At 41.9% G+C, this 16,816-nt stretch overlaps 1 protein-coding gene and 1 long non-coding RNA gene across 3 annotated transcripts in view; one reads left to right on the top strand and one right to left on the bottom strand.

The window, feature by feature from the left end:
- The window catches only part of tenm1 (teneurin transmembrane protein 1), a 192,145-nt gene that overhangs the window by 128,335 nt on the left and 46,994 nt on the right, over positions 1-16,816 (top strand). The window contains exons 19-21 of one of the 2 annotated variants that reach the window (XM_037076300.1): positions 7,228-7,371; positions 9,053-9,305; positions 10,075-10,095. In XM_037076300.1, coding sequence (XP_036932195.1) covers positions 7,228-7,371; positions 9,053-9,305; positions 10,075-10,095 — 418 coding nt within the window. The remainder of the gene's footprint in view (positions 1-7,227; positions 7,372-9,052; positions 9,306-10,074; positions 10,096-16,816) is intronic. The other variant, XM_037076301.1, reaches the window with a different exon arrangement.
- On the bottom strand, positions 5,665-16,772 carry LOC119007036. The gene is made up of 4 exons (XR_005070987.1): positions 16,704-16,772; positions 11,451-11,526; positions 10,030-10,129; positions 5,665-6,300 (listed from the first exon to the last, which is right to left on the bottom strand). It is a non-coding gene; the product is annotated as an uncharacterized LOC119007036 (long non-coding RNA).

Genomic DNA, 16,816 nt, shown 5'->3' with positions numbered 1-16,816 from the left:
TTCTCGACGCCGATGATCCTGTTTTTTTATTTGCCCTGCTTTGCTGAGCTCACTCTCCCCCCTGCCCTTTTTCTAGCGCCCTTCCCTCGCCTCCCGTCTCCCTCCGCCCTCGCTGTGTTTCCCGTGTTTGTGTCCTTTCCTGAACCCTTCTCTTTTCTTCTCTTTACTGCTTGTTATTTCCTCACTTCTCTCTGATCTCCCCTGTTACCTCTCTACTGTTTCCCTCTACCCCCCCCCCCCCTCGTTCTTTGCTCTCTACTTGTGTTTTCCACTCATCCTTCCCTCTCTATAATTCTCCTAGCATTTGCAGGAGTGTATTTTGAGGAGGGGTGACGGGGGTTGCCGCCCTAGATACGTGCACGCCCGTTTCAGCTTAAGTGCGCACGCGTGTTATTGTTTGGAAAAGACAACCGACAGATGTTGTAGATTCTCTCCCATTTAGTCTGATATTTGCGTGGAAATAGAATAACAGCGGGAGGAATTTGTTGTAGATTCATTATGTGACTCAGTCCTCATGTTTCAGATACTCTAGATGTCCTAAGAATTAGGAGCTGTCAGTGCATTATCCGTGCAGCCGGTTGGTTTTTATCTCCTCACCGCCATAGTGTGTTAGCTGTTGCTCTATGCGCACATCAAACGCTCCATTTTTTTGATCCCCTCACTGCGGCCAGATCACAGTCAAGTGAGCCCTGCCCAGTGCATCAGAGTGTGCCAAACACACTTATGTTGATTCTGTGGCCAGGTTCTGCTGGCACACCTGTTGCACATACACGCACCAGGTGGGATCAGAAAGAATACATTTCCATACATCAAAGGTGGCTACTTTAGAGTCTCTGACGATCACGGACGATCACATTACCTGATTTCATCCTGTCTAAACACAGGTCTCTGTCACTCTGACTGTGCTGTTAAGGGTTTTCCTCAGAGAGAGCTCACTGTTTATTGGGACCCCACAGAGTTTTCAAGTTGAATCCCATTTGCGGCATGTTGAAGATCTAGTGGTCACAATGACCCATGGGGCGCAGGGCAGCGAGGACGACGCGTCTTCAGCCAACTTTGGGTCCCATATTGAAAAGTTAAATCGTGCATGAAAATGTTAAATGTTAAAACTATGGGAGTCGGTCCCATGCTTTGCTGTAATTTGCGGCCATGCTTCTTCCTTTCCTCTGCTTTCCGTCTGCGTGTGACGACCTTTGACACATTCACAGATCCAGGGACATCATTGTGCATGCCCTGTCCACAAGTACGGGTGTTTATTCAAATAAATGTGTTTTGGCCTTTTGTACACTAAGTAAATAACTTGTTTTACATCTCTGAAAACTGACCTTCTGTTTACAAATGGCACATAAATGCCCAGTGTATGTGAACTGCGATGGGTTATGTACGATATCAGTAGGGTAAGTTTGGACAGACAAAAATACTTGCGTACACGAGGACTGGATCTAAAACTCTGAAATCTGTATCGCTTTGTATGGCAACACGCACAGCAGAAACTTCACGCCTTTGCTTTCTTTTTCTTTCACTACACTATTTTTAAGAATTACATCCTCGTTCTCATCAAATAATGATAGTAACAGTATAAAGTACCTCCCTGATCATTTTCACCCTGCTGAGACCCAACATTTCAAATCCCAATTTCACCCCTGCATAGAATAACCGTCTGTTCTTAAATTCCACAACAGCTCAACAAATTAAATGGAAGTCAAATTTAAATGTTTTCTCTTTTTTTTGCATGTTGTTTTTGAGAAAGTTCAATTTAATTCAGTCAGATATGACTATTCTTCTTGCGAATAAGTAATTGCTTACGATCTGGGAACAAAGTAGTCGCCATGTTAATCCTGGTAATGAACCGCAATTCAATTCTTTTGTCAGAGTCTCTTGTTTCTGGGAAAAGCGCTATAAGACTGAACCCCAGCCACCTCTATCACATCATGTTGCTCATCAAAGCTGCGTGTCTGCCGGTATTTTAATTAAGAATGTATCATGGCGTCACATTGGCCAGACTCGTTTAAACCGAGATGACGTGCGCAGCCGTTTACCGCGGATACCTGGTGTTTTGGATGGAGGCACAGACAGACTCAGCCGGGCGGGAACAGACAGTCCTTTTAGCCAGAGAGAGAGAAAAACTTTGAAAGAAGAGTGTGCACTGTTAGCAACGAGTCTGTTGATTTGCAGAAGAAACTTCGAATAATTAATCCAAAGGAGGCAATTTATTTTGTGACAGGAATAAAACTATTGAAAATAGTTAAAAAGTGGAAGCATGAAAGAAAAATAAGAAGTTGGGGGTGTTATCACCAAACAAAGTGTCCGAGCTATGATGGCGCTCCGGTGCGCTGAGCTGTCAACCTGCCTGAGCAGGCGGACAAACGAACGACTGCATCAGACACATTTACCACCAGCATCGAGATTATGTATGGCACCAGACTGGCATTGCCACACCTTCTGCCATGCCTCTCCGCCGGCTGTGGTGCACAGTGTGCCATCAAGATACCAAAGCAGCACAAGTGAGAGAATAACCTCAGTCGACACCAAATAAAGCCTGTTTCAACAAAACAGGAAAACAGTGGATTTAGGAGGATAAAATCCAGCAGGCAGCATAAAAAACGGTGTGAATTCTGCATAAACGTGCCTGTGGGTATACAGAGAACATCTCAGCCTCGGACTCACTACACCACTTTTCATCAAAGAGCCTAATTTTTAGTTGGTTTTGAAATATTTAAATTGAAATATGCTAATGTTGTGTTATTTTTCATCTGTACCACAAATGTATTATGGACAGTTATGTTGAGCAGCTCGTGTAAACTTGGGGAAAAGGCGCGCAGAGATGGTTAAGATACCAGATATGTTTATCCTTCAAACGTACCTTCTTTTCATTGTTTTTGGGGGCTTTTTTCGTGCCATTATTTGAAAAGAGAGCTGAAGAGAGACACAGCCGTGGTACAGGAGGCACACGAGGCATACACTGGCCCCTCAAATGTACCATATTTTTGATATTCTACAACAACAGAATAATGCATGCAACGCTTCAACAAAAAATGTTTAAAGTGTTTGTATTATTAATATTTTGTATAAAGGTAAAATTAGGTTTTCAGTGTTTCGCTTCTGTTAGAATTGGAGGACTCCAGCATCGTGCAGCCTCCCCTCTGTCTGGCATTAATGGTTCCCACACGCGGTCACACACACACACACACACACACGCCCCATGTGCTCACACATAGCCGGAGCGAGCAGGAGGAAGGGAGATCATGCTCTGTTTGCTGGGGTGAACACATCGCCCGAGGCTTCAGCAGAGGGGAATGAAAGCTTTCACCTGTGAGATATTGAGTGTGCGTTTATGTGCGACGGCGCGCATGTATTGTTTGTGAGGGAGTGTGTATACGTGTGTCGTTCCTTGTAATATAGCTACAGTGATATTCGGGTTCAGAGCAGTTCTCAAAACACTTCCCCTTTGAGATTGCTTTGCCCGTTTTGTCCTGGAAAAAGCCTTGTTCCTCAAATAAAGTCATTTTCATTGTAGAATATCTTGTTTTTTTGTTTTTTTTCAATGGGACGGTGTCCCACGGTAATGTATTTATGGCAACTTCTGGTGCATTTTCATGAGGACGGATTGGTTTCCAGGTTGTGAAACGGGTTCTTCGAGGGGTCGCAATGTGATTACACAAATTACAAAACACTTCATGTTTTTTTTTTTGTTTTTTTCTTCTATAAATCAGCGCGTCTCACTTCGGTTTCTGTCCTTCAGAAACGCATTCATGGCTTAAGACACACAAAACTGAAACAAATGAACCTTTTGAATGAACTTAAGAGATAGTTCCCAGAGTAAGAACTTTTGTCCAGCACTATGTGGTTTCTTTTTCTCTTTTACAATCCCCGGTGTCCCAAATTACCCATTATTTTCCCTCCCCAGTCACTTTATTGATTGTAGCCATTGAGCTGCAGATTTAAGTCGGCCCTGTGTGCCTGCTGAGAGTTTCTCTCCGTGTTAAAGGGAATCTCCTGAGTTGGTACATAATGTGAGCTCTTACTACTTATGTATTCCGCCATCTCTACTGATCTTTTTGCTGATTCTGTTGCCCAGTTCCCCTTGAGTGCCCGTCGATTCACAGGCACGTTGGTTTACAATGAACCAAGTTAAGAGAGAGATCAGTGCCAACTGTGATTGACGGCGACAAGTTTTCTTCCAGCACGTTCATCTCAGACGCGTCAAGCTGTCCTCACTGTACAGCCTATTAACTTCATTTGAGCGAGAGTGTGTGATTAATATGTTAAGTTGGCTCTGTTTAACTCCCACTGCTTTGATTACACAGTACATTTGCTCTAACTTATTATGAAGTACAGTAAATGTTGATCGCACAACATAATGGCTATAGAATAATGACACCATCAGTGTTTAGATTGGTTGCCTTAGAAACATCGGTTTCATTGTGCAATGTTGTCCGCCACCGGCCATTAAATCTCCTGGGAGAAATGAAGGCTGAGTGGCAATCCAGTCAGTCTGGCAGCCCTGGCACCATTTCTGTCGGCGTTCACGTCTCCATTATTGATCAAATGAATGAATAAACTCACATTTTGTCCTTTGCTGATGTTAGTTGCAGCTCCAAGGAAAAACTGAAATTGATGCAGCTGGTGCATCAGCGGCAACAATACTACTTGGAAACGCTGCGAGAGAGATGTAATGACCTCTTATTTTACTTGCCGACATTAAAAATAACTTTTTAACGAAGCCCTCGCCCACAAGCCACTCAAAGCAATCTAAAACTGTGCTTGTGTTTACCACTAAATGTTTAAGCGCTAATAAAGCTCTGATAGAGCCGCTTCCGCCGTCTCCTCGTGCAGCAAAAATCAGATGTTACGTAGCAGCTCTGTGAGGGTAGCATTTAGTTGTTAAGGAGCCAAAGCAGATCAAAAATTGTACTTGCAGTCATCAATTGGCTAGAAATACAACTCCACCGAACGCTAATATTGCTGTTTGTTGCATGTGTAGGTATGCTACCTAACAAGTTCACCATAACAACTTAAGGTGGAAAATCAGTGTTGTGTTAGCAAATTGTTCCGCTGGCCCCATTTGGTCCAAAAATTATAAATAAATACACCTTTAAAAACACATAGAAATTCCACTGCATACACACATTAAAACACTCCATTTGGAGAAAAACAATCACTAGACAAAAATATCACACTGAATTATCTCTGATGAAATGAATTAGAAGTTGCTCTTAAAATCTTTTATTACCTAAATGATTATTACTGTTGTTCATTCAAACATGTATTTGATCGTATCACAAGCATGACAATGTTAATGTTTATTAAAGGGCTCAGTTTAACAAGTGTACTCTTGGTAATGATTTTTAATTATTGCGACCATAGTCACTCAGCGGCCATTTTCCTCTAAACGTCACCTTCAGGATGGGAGGCTCAAATGTTGGTTGTTGTTGCTCTGTTCCATGTGTTGAGTCATATAAATGAAGGGAATCTGCCCTGCTTCCTGATTGATCAGCAACTGAAGAGACAGTCAAAATCCAGAGGGAGCATTTCAAGGTAAAAACAACATGTCTGATAACAACTAATGTTAGCATTCAGCCACTTCCTAGCAAACGTTTTATTGTGCTACACAACTCTGTCAGGCCTGGGCTATAAAGAGGACTCAGATGCAGAGTAGGAGCAGTTAAGACAGGATTTATTCTGAAAAACTCTTCTCTTAGAGTGACAAAACAGGCTATGAAAATATTCTATTCTCGGCATACAGTGAACTACTAGGAGACAAAAACACACAAACCAAAACATGGAGGCAAAAGACCTCAAGGCAAAATTAAGTAAACAAAAAAATCACTCCACAGGAGGCAAAGAAAAAGGCTATGAACTAAACTACTCTATGAGACTAGGCTCTGAAAAATTACAGCAAAAAACACTCTACTGGAGGAAGACAAATCAGCTACAAACTCAATCTACGCTACACGGCTGAGCTGTAAAACTTATGAAACAAAAGATCACTCCAACAGAGGCAAACAAAACGCCTATAAACTTAACACATCTACAAACTGAGCTGAGAAAATTACCAGCAAAAAAAAAAAAAAATCTCTCTTCAAAGAGGAAGAAAGGATTCAGAAATACAAACGTGGCTTGGGACAAGACGAGGGCTGCGAGACTGGCTGAGGCGCACGACTAAAACGAAACACTCAGGCAACAAGACAATGGGAGACGCAGACTATAAGACACATGAGGGTGACGGGGAACAGGTGGACACAATCAGGGAGTCAGGGGAGACGTCAGACCAGTGACACATGAGGAAGGGCAAGTGACCTGAAACGAGAGGAGAGTTACTTTTCAAAATAAAACAGGAAGTCACGAAACGAAAACCCAGAACGAGACAACCCTCACGGCGGTGTGACACGTTAACTAGGAGGGCCACCAGTCTATCCGGGCTTGAAATCCGACATGCAAATACATCTTAATGACTTATTTTGCATTGTCCCTGGCAAATAACGGATTACGTAAATAATACGTCATATAGTATCTAATAAGGTTTTCATGCGTTTTGTTTACATCTGTAGTAATTAATAAGGAAATAAATTTAGAAAGTAGCATCAATAGAAGTACACCAATCCTTTCAAATGTTACTAAGTCAAGTACTTCAGTAAATGTTGTCATTTTCCACCTTTGACATGTTAAAGGCATTTCTGTCTTCTTATGTGTGGTTGTGTGTTTCAGAATGACATGTATGCAAGCGTGTTTCTGTTTACATGTCTTCGAGGGCTGCTACGGCTCTGTCACCTGCCTGGTAAATGGTAAATGTCTGAAGTGGTAAATTACGTTTGAAACATATTTAATTCTGCCAAGCCAAAAAAAAGAGAGAAAAAGGAAAAAAAAAAGCTGTTGATAGTTGTTAGTTGTAGTGGGAAGCTGCACAGCGTATCATTACAACTAAGAGGCCAAGCAGCTAATTCTAGGGCTCCTTCATGAAGACGGGCTCCTCCTGATTACGCCTCCACTTCTCACTGATCTCTCTCAGCCACACAACACTGATGAGGTCTCACTGCAGGCCTTTCATGTGCCTCGCCACTCAATACAGTATGGTTTGGAGAGAGATGGGGAGGGAGTGCGCTTGTGTGTTAGGCCTGGCTGTCAAGTTCTGCTGTATGTATTACCGTGTCGGACGCAGCAGGTCAGCGGGCACGCAGCTGTTACTGTGCGCGACTCTTATGGGTGAGTGTGTTTGCTTTTTTTCAGTTTCCGTCGGCTACGAGTACGAGTCATGCCCTGGCGTCATCCAGTGGGAGAGGAGGACGGCTCTGATGCAGGGATTTGAACTGGTCCCCTCGAACCTGGGAGGCTGGTCTCTGGACAAACACCATGCCCTCAACATACGCAGTGGTGAGAGCACACAGTGCACTGCTTTTGTTAGCGTGTGTGATTATTTTGTATTGCATACTGTGTAACCCAAATAAATGAGGATCAGAATGCTACAACAAAACACGTTTTTATATTTTTAGGTAATATATATGGTCAGATTCACCTCATGTAGACTGTTAGTATTAACCTGCCATTGGGCTCCTGCAAGCTAGCAGCCCATGCCTTTACTTTTGTAGGGATTGACCCGTTTTGATGCCCGGGCTTACAGGCACATGCAAAATCAGTGGTCTTTGCAATCTAAAAGCACAAAATAAGAATACTGTATTGCTTTTTAGCTATGATAAGCCCATATTTAATGGCCAGGCAGGCAATTATGTTGTGTTGTTTTCAGTCTAATCTGTTTTTATTATTATTATTATTATTTTTTTTTTTGCTGTTTTATAATTTGTCCAGTGGGACATTACTGTTAACTAATCACATCACCGTGGTGAAGCAGAACCGCTGTCTACATTCTGATACATGTGCTAATTACATGACCTTTCACTACAGGCCGAGAGCAGTAGAAAACAGGTCTGTTTTAGCACTACTTCCGGTGTTGCTCTATGCTGTTTACAAGGTCCATTATTAGAGGGTAGGTCAGCCTAATTTATGTAAACTATTAACATTAAAATACCCTCTCCTCCCGGCGGTCCTTTGAGGTGAGACAACCAACCTCCATTCTGAAGACAGGAGTTTTATGGCCTGGCCGCATTTTTTCACAATAAAAAACTGTCGTTACATCATCACAAAGGCACAATCAGCATTTACCAACCTGTGATAAAGTATTTGCCACAGACAGACACCTATTGAAAGGCCAGGTCCCACAATTTTCATCTTCTCTGCAGATGGCCTAAAGCTACAGATCTCTGTCTTTCCCTGTGCTGTTCTTCTGAGAACTCAAGAAAATCATAACCTCTCGGAATTTTTTTTTTTTATTGTTTGACGTGCAAAACGCAACGCAGCATTGTGCTACTAGCTTTTTTTTCAATTCGGCACCAGCACTCTCACAGCACTTGATTTAACCCAAAAGTGGGCGTTAGTGTTGTGGGGACAGAAAAGTGACGTATGCCTGTTCTCTTCTAGAGAATCGGTGCAGCCAGACCTTTCTCTAGTGCTGACACAACGTTGTGGCAGAATACTTTATTTGACACTGACAAAGCACATAAAACCGCGATCAACTTTCAAAACGTCCCGCCTAACACAACAAAGCTCATTTCTCCATAATGTTAAGTATTCGCTACTTAATTTGAGTCTGACTCAACGGATGTAGACTTTTGATATAAGACTGTCACTGACTGACTATACACAATTTTCCTGCCTTTTTCATCTGTATGTTAGTGTTTTTGAAATCCCCATCTACAGTAAACAACAACAACCTCCGAGCATAGGAAGCCTCCCTAATCTTAATCTGGTTGCCAATTTTATGAATTTAACAATATAGCATATGTCTTCTTTTCTTTCTCGAAGATTTAGCTATTTTAATTCACAGGTTCGCACAGAGACACGAGTTCTTACAAAGAAAATGATACAGAAATAACCAAAACGGTTCAAACATTGGCAGAAATCGTGTGTTCATGTAAGATCCTGTCACCCGTAGTCAGAACCTAATGAGAAAATGTGTTTGAGGGCCTGCAGGGTATTTACTGCTCTCCTCCCTCCCCAGGAATCCTTCATAAGGGAAATGGGGAAAACGTCTTCCTCTCCCAGCAGCCCCCTGTCATCAGCACTGTGATGGGGAATGGTTTTTATCGGAGCGTCCCCTGCGGTCCAAGCTGTAGCGGCGCCGCTCGGGACATGATGCTGTTTGCCCCCGTGGCACTGGCCAGCGGCCCCGACGGCTCTCTCTACGTGGGGGACTTCAACTTCATCCGCAGGGTGCACCCGGACGGATACACCAGAACCATACTGGAACTCAAGTGAGACTCATGATCTCGTTTTAGTATGCATGCGATAAAAGCAGGCTGATCTCGGTGGGGATCTCCCGCAGTGGGACGCGATGGGATTTTGAGCACTGGATTGACTTGAGCACAATTAAAACAAAATGAGCTTGGCTGCTATGGGTTAGAGTGGCATTAGCTCTGGTTGGCATCTGCGCGTGTGATCTGTTTGATCTCAACGAAGAAGTTTGTCTTCATGCAAACGCAGAGTGTGTACGAGGTTCAGACAGCACAGACTTTAATCTACCTCTTTAGAATGTATGAGAGGCTCAAAGTCTTTGCTGTGAAACAAAGATTTTTTTTTTTCTCCGGATTATGACGATGATATCTCCTGCCGTGCTGCAGGCACTACATTCTCTATTTCTGTATTTTCTCAAGCGTGGAATCTCGATGGGATTGCACAGTCATTTGTCCTGTAAAGTGTTCGCCTTATGTAACTTTACTCTATCATTCCCTGTTATTATTGTATCTCTGACTAATATTTCTGGTTCAGACGGAGGTTTCATGGTGTCTGTATTTGATACTTCCCCATCCTTTGGGAGGAAATGCCGGGAAACTTCCTGTTTAGTTTAATATTTAATGTGAAACAATACGGCGGTCTAAATCAACCCTAATCTCACTTTATGAGGTGAAAATTGAGTCATTGTAGCCTATGAAACTCTGAGTGACTCTCGTTCGCATTATAAATGATTGTTTTTTTTACCTTCTCTTTTCTCCTTTGAAATGCTCTTCTACGGCTTATTATCAGGAACCGGGACACCAGACACAGGTGAGCACTGGTGATTAACACCTCCTTTATACACCTGCATGAAACAAAAGTGAACATGTGTCTAGAGACAAAGACCGGCCGTGTTGCTAAATGCCTCACAGCACTTTATTTTGGTCCGCTTGCTGTAGATTATATAATTGCATCGACCTGACTTTCCCACTTCCCCCAAACACAAACAAAGGCACCACAAATCTGCACATAGAATACTTAGGTTGCATCAAATCCTCATTTAAATTTCACTCGACGATATTAAATTTATAAATTGGAAATCTGCCAAAATGTCAAGGATTTCATGTTTTTAGAGGATTACTGGAAGTCTGTTTGGAGGATGCAGCGGTTCACTCACTTTCTGAGCCGGACTAAAAGCCCGAGGCCTCATATGGCCTCGACATCGTCCCTGGCCCGGAGCCTTGATAGCGGTGTGAGCCCCATACACCATGTTCGACAGAAGATTAGACAGATGTTTAGAGAGTTTGTGTGTGTGTGTGTGTGTGTGTGTGTGTATGTGTGTGTGTATATGTGGATGATTGTGTGTCTGTCTGCGTGTGTGCGCCACTATCAGGGGTTACATCGAGTCGATTCTGTGAGAGTGCTCGTGGGTGTTTGCGAGAGAGACAGAGAGGGTTTATCCGATTTGAAAAGAGAGAGGATTTTTTTTTTTTCAAGATGCCATATCTCCAGCGTGCCAAAGTTTCCAACCATGCAAAAGGGATAACCTGGCTGTGTGTCTGTGCCTGTACCGTATGGGTGGGTGTGTACATGTGTCTGCAAGTGTGAAAACGTAGATGTGCCTGCGATGCACAAACCGTGATAAATTTCCTCTGTATAGCCTAAGCCAGTGATTCCCAACCAGGAGTGCTTGCACCCCAGGGGCTACTTCTGCAGTTGCAAGCAGCTAAGTGCAAAGATTGTGGCGTAGCTTAACTAATTAGATCAAATAGCAACCAGGCTCGGAAAATAAACCACACATTGAGTTAATAACAACTGGAGACTGCATGTTGCTTATACAGAGGCGAGGTCCCTCCCCTTCTTGTGTGTCCAGTGGGATCTTATTTTAGGATAAATATGTAAGTTAACTGTGAACAATAATTTAGCAAGACATGGAAGATGGTTTAATCTGAAACCCTTCAGTGAACTACACATCTCCTCTTGCACAATGTACGTTGAGAGCTGCCGCTATGCAAAAGGAGAGTTTCAGTCCCAAAGAGGTAGCATGCGGGACCGGCCCCAAATGGTTTCAGCGACTTCAAAAGTTTTCAGACTGCAACTTGTTGACAAGTAAAATCATCTTATAAATTGATCATATTTGTAATTCATGGCACAACTCAAGCCGGACCAAGTTGTTTGTCTCTCACCATTCGCTTCTGTGAATATTTCCTTCTGAAATAAGGTCCCATGGTGGTCTTCTGGAAGGGGAGAATCTTCTCCTCTCTGTAAGAATGCATAAAGCTAGTTAGCATACACACACACACACTACTGCGATCACATATACACTCTTGAGGGGCAGACGTACAAGTGGAGATAGACTCACACAAACACAAGCATTTCTATATTTATGAATCTGCTCATTATTTTCTTCCCCCCTCCCTTTATTTATCCATTTTTATTTCCTGCTGACCGTGTTTTTGCTTTTTATCTATCAAAACCACCGCCACAATCATATTCAGAGCGTTTGTGTGAGCTCTAGTACCCTGGTTATGATCAGGTTCTTGAAGTATCACTCAAACAACCATCCATCACACATCATCAATATGAACATCTACAATTACTGCTGTATTTCAAAATCCTACTTGTAACCTTGTTGACATGGATCCCTCCATACCTTCCCACCTGTTAGCATTTCTGTCTGTGTTGTCGCAGATACTGTGAAATACATTTTTAAAAATATCGCTAAAATTATTGAACTGTTGAGCCAGTTATCTAAAGTAATTGATTAACTGTTATAATAGCTGAATGTATTACAGTTGTTATAGGCCAAAGTCAGCCCACTTTAGTTTAGCTAGAAATGCTAACCTCATCAAGTTCAACTTAATGAAAAAGAAAAAAAATGCTTTTTAATAGTTCGTTATTTTATTTGAAAGCTAGAGAGACATTCTCTTCACTCAGAGAACCAAGGTGACAGTATAACCATATGTTCCCTATCATCCTGAAACCAGTTCTACAGCTCTTAAAATCACAGCACCACACAGATGAAATATGGGATGGATGAAGAGAGTCCCTTCACTCAGAGAACCAAGGTTGTAACGTAACCACACAATATCCCAGTTTAAAATCAATAAGAAGACACTAGAACATTACAGCTGGTTGATGGTGGGTTATTTTAGGTAATCCAGTAGAGCTGTGGCTGTATGTCAGGAACAGAATAAAAGGGTCGGGAACCACCTACAGCTACTGGATTCTTCAGAAGGCACTTTGGCTACCCTCTCCTCACCCTGGAGGTTTCTCCTTTATTTCCTGCTTCCTCTTTTTCCTGCGGAGCAGCTTTTTACTGTTAGCGGCATGTTAGTGTTTCTCTTTTATTCTATACTATTGTTCTCCCAAGTCAAATACATTAATTATTCATCCATATTCAGCTTTCAAAGCTTTCACTGCACATTCTTCCCAGCAAAGTGCCTATCAGCCAACAGGGCTTCAAAACAAGGTGCTCTCCAAGGGGAGACACTATGGGATGTGCTCACCGTAAAAACATCTCCTATTCTTTCCCTTCAAGAGTTTCGGAGTAAAGCAAATAGGGGAGGAAGTCCTCTACAATAGTATCTGAGAGCCCAGACGGTCGATTCAGAGAGACAGTCAGGAACAGCAAGATCACTGTGTCTATCATCTCTGATCATTGTTTTGTTATTATGTGTGGAGGGAACTGGGGATTGTTTGTGCCGTGGTTGTTATTGCTGTTCGTTTCCCTTCCACTGGATAAATGGATGAATGTATTCAGAGCTGTGAGCACCTAATTGAGAAGAAGACAGGTGAAATGATCTGTAATCAGTTATATGCGCCGTGCAATGCTCGTGGTAGCTTCAAGAGGGCCCACAAATATGATATGCTGCGCAGAGCAGTGGCACGCTTTGAAACCCGGCGAATAACTCTCTTAGGATCAACTTTAAATTATGTATGTGCAGTTCAGTGCAGAGCTCTGTAAACAGTTATGCACTTAATGGACTAGATGACTGACAGTACCCGTGCCTATGTTGCAGTGTGTGTGGGTTTTTTTTCTGGGTTTCAAGAAGGAACAGAAGGAAGTTTCCTCTTTAGAGAGTAAGGGTTTGTACGAGCAGAATAATCTCACAGCATGGCACTGCTTTCCCAAGCAAACACAAGATTTTGGGAAGCCATTAGTAACCTGTGAGAGTAACTTTCGGGGTCTTTAAAAAAGTAGAAATGCACTGTAATTGAGCAAGAATGCGCAAAAGCGTGACATTGGCAATGTTTTCCATGACATTGTAATTTCTCTCTCAAGACTTTTCTCTGTGGGAAAAAGCACTTACAGGGTGTCTTTGAGTTTAATTGGCAGGACGCCTTTGACCAGACCCGGCTGACATTGGATTTTCACGCTACAAAGTAATTGCTTGGATAGCAGTTAGTTACAGCGTCCAAAGTTCAGCATTCAAATACTCCATCACATTTTTTGTAACCAGTGTGTTTTAGTCTCAGTAATGTGGCACAACAACCTGACATTGCCAGAGGTTCTCTATAATGTCTGAACTGCCGACTATATGTACAGAAGCGAGTCAAGTCCTCTCTGCGCAGCGACGTACCCACAGCGCTGGCACTCCTCCTACACACAGTACAGTATACAGCTCACAGTCAATATGAGGGTAAATGAAGTCAGTGCTCGCGGTGTGCTAAAGCTAAGCCTGAGGCTTAGGCTGAGGACAAAAGACAGTTTCATTAAAACAGTATGAAAAGTACATAATATCATGGTCCTCCACACGGTGCTCTGTATTTTTTAACCTTTCGCTGAACAAACTTCCAGTCTTTTGTCCACTCTTATGTCTCATCAACTAACAATAACAACCAGAACAATAGACAATTACGTGTCCACGCGGCTCATTTGGCTGAGGCCAGATTTAGCTATATGCACGTTCCGGGTTTAATTTTGGTCTCAGACCTTTGTTGCATGTTATCCCCGCTCCCTGTTATTGTCTCGCCTATTTTCCTGTTGCTCTCACTCTAGTTTGCTGCATTCTGGTGCATGTTTCGGGAGCAATAAAAGATCAAATTAACCACTCGAGACCACATTCCCAGCTATCACATATAATGTAGGAGACATAAAATCATCAACACAAACACGCATAAAATACAAGCAGAAACCATTCTCAAAATGCACCCGTGGACCATGGCAACAAGGGTGCCATATAACAGAAATATTGTATAAGAATGCAGCTTGTGTTAGGATTTGTAGATGCACGACTTATGCTGCTCTCCACCTTATCCAGGCTGCACATACATTTATACATAAGGTTCCTTATCTCTGCCCGACATGTGGGTTCATTTAAGCTGACGAACAGATGACTAGAACTCTAAAATCTCACACGTGAACATATACCTGGCCTCACTGTAAGCTACTGAGCAGGCATACAGCTGATACCACAGGTGAGCATTAAATAACATATGCATGTAAAACCCTGAGCCAAGAGGCCTTAATGTCAGGTCTTCTTTGCACTGATCAAATGAAGCAAAAGTGGGTGAGCGTGATATTAGGGTTAGGGTTAAGTATGTTCCTGCACTGTAGTTTTGACATGTGTTTTCGTTCCTGCAGAGTTCTAGAAATAATGTGTCTGCTTATGATGTTAAAGTAAATACATTTATCATTTTCAACAGGAAAATAACACGTATGACACGCTAACAGTCTATGCTATATGTTAAAGCAAGGCTGTCTAAAGTAGGCCTGGAAGTTGGAACATCATTAGGTTTCATTTGGTCCGCCAGATGTTTTTAGCGAAAATAATTCAAATTACCTTAAAAATAAATAAATAAATACATGTGAATAAATACATACATCACTGTTTTTGCTCGGGAAGTCACTTTAAGAAATACTAATAAGTCCTAATTATTTTTCATAATGTGAGCGCTGCAGGCAGAGTCATTGTCTTTCAGAATTGTAGCTTCTCAGATCTCCATACAGCTTTTTTGCATTCTAACAATATACTACAATACAATAGATGCCTGCTTTTGCCCCGTGTTCCATCGTTAGGTTTCAGTTTTGGCCCTCCAAGGGGAAAAGGTTGTGGACCCCTGCGTCAAATAGTAATGTTATAAAAGGCCTTGCACATTAGCACGATCCTTATCTGGCCTCTGGATCCAGGGTTAGTTCCAGGGGGAATGGTGCTGTTAAAGTGCCAAATGTTTTTTTCATCTAGTTTGAATGTAGTATTTTAAAGCTATGTTGAGATTAGCTCGGGTTTACTTCCCTGCATGGGATTGTAAGTTAGTAGTCAAGTCAAGTTTATTTTATATGACAGGTGTAGACTCAATATGCTTAGAAATGATACTGAAAAAATATGATAACACAATATATGACTAAAACACATACAATCAAAACAATGATGATATTGATAATAAAGAGGCTTGAATAAACTGCTGCCTGTTAAGGACCTAGCCAAAAGCTTTCATTAGGTAATTTATCATTTTTAACCTGCAACGTACAAGGAACATATTGATCCCATTCATAAGCCTAGTCACATATTTTCTTAACACACTTGCCGATTCAGAATCCTAAAAAGGAGATTAAAACGTACCGCTGCTATCGAGCCACTGTGGCTGTGGGCATCTGTACCATTTAACTTGGAGCACATTAATCTTGTTGTAGCAGCACAGGCACAAGTTTACTCCTGGACTCTCTCATACTGAAGCTATTCACTGGGACACCCTGATTGCCTCTTAATTCCCTTTACTTCAACTGACGGTACTGTCTCGTCAGGAATACTGAGTAACATTATCATTCAAAAACTAGTCTAATCTCACTGACTAAGTAAGTAAGAAAAATAGGAACATCTTCTAGAACTCAAAATAAAAACTCTTTGGAACTGTTAGTGGCCACTTGCTCAAGTCGTGATTGGATAATGTACGTGTAGCTCTACCATCTAAATATAAAACCGTCTCAGTTTAATACTGATGCCTCCTTATGGCCTGCACAAGCAAATAAAACCGTCAGCTTGAAGACTGGCAAGTTATGTAGTTATTCTCAATGACTGTCACCGGGTCAAATTCAAAGTGTGATGCCATGATTTCCATGTCAGCAGCTGGCTTATAACGTAGCATTTTGTTAGCTTTGCTACTGAGCTAAAAGTAAAGGATCCTTGATTAAAATGAGTAGCTAACAGAAAACATGCAACTAGTAAATACTCCAAAAATATTGCTTAAATGAACGGATAAACATTTGGAATAGTTGGCTGAAAGCAGTGGCTACATTCATGAGATAGGCTAGCTAAAAGTAGCCTGATAGATGGATACAGTTGAAAGAGCTAGCTGAAAGTAATGATACCTGATAGCTAACAGTCATCAAAATCAGCTTTAAATGTAATGTAACTTTTTTGTTATAGCCTTGTAGCCTTTCTACTGAACTATATCTTACTGTTGACTACTACCATAAAGACATAACATTACATTACCTCTGTTTAGCTTTTGGATTACATGTAACCCAAGTGTATGAGCTGCACTAGTAAATCACCACCTGTCCATCCAACATTTCCAACAATATGTCACCTTTCATTCTTGCCAAATC

Source organism: Acanthopagrus latus, chromosome 18, assembly GCF_904848185.1.
Source record: "Acanthopagrus latus isolate v.2019 chromosome 18, fAcaLat1.1, whole genome shotgun sequence".
Classification (NCBI taxonomy): Eukaryota; Metazoa; Chordata; class Actinopteri; order Spariformes; family Sparidae; genus Acanthopagrus; species Acanthopagrus latus.
This window is presented reverse-complemented; position numbering and strand designations above follow the sequence as displayed.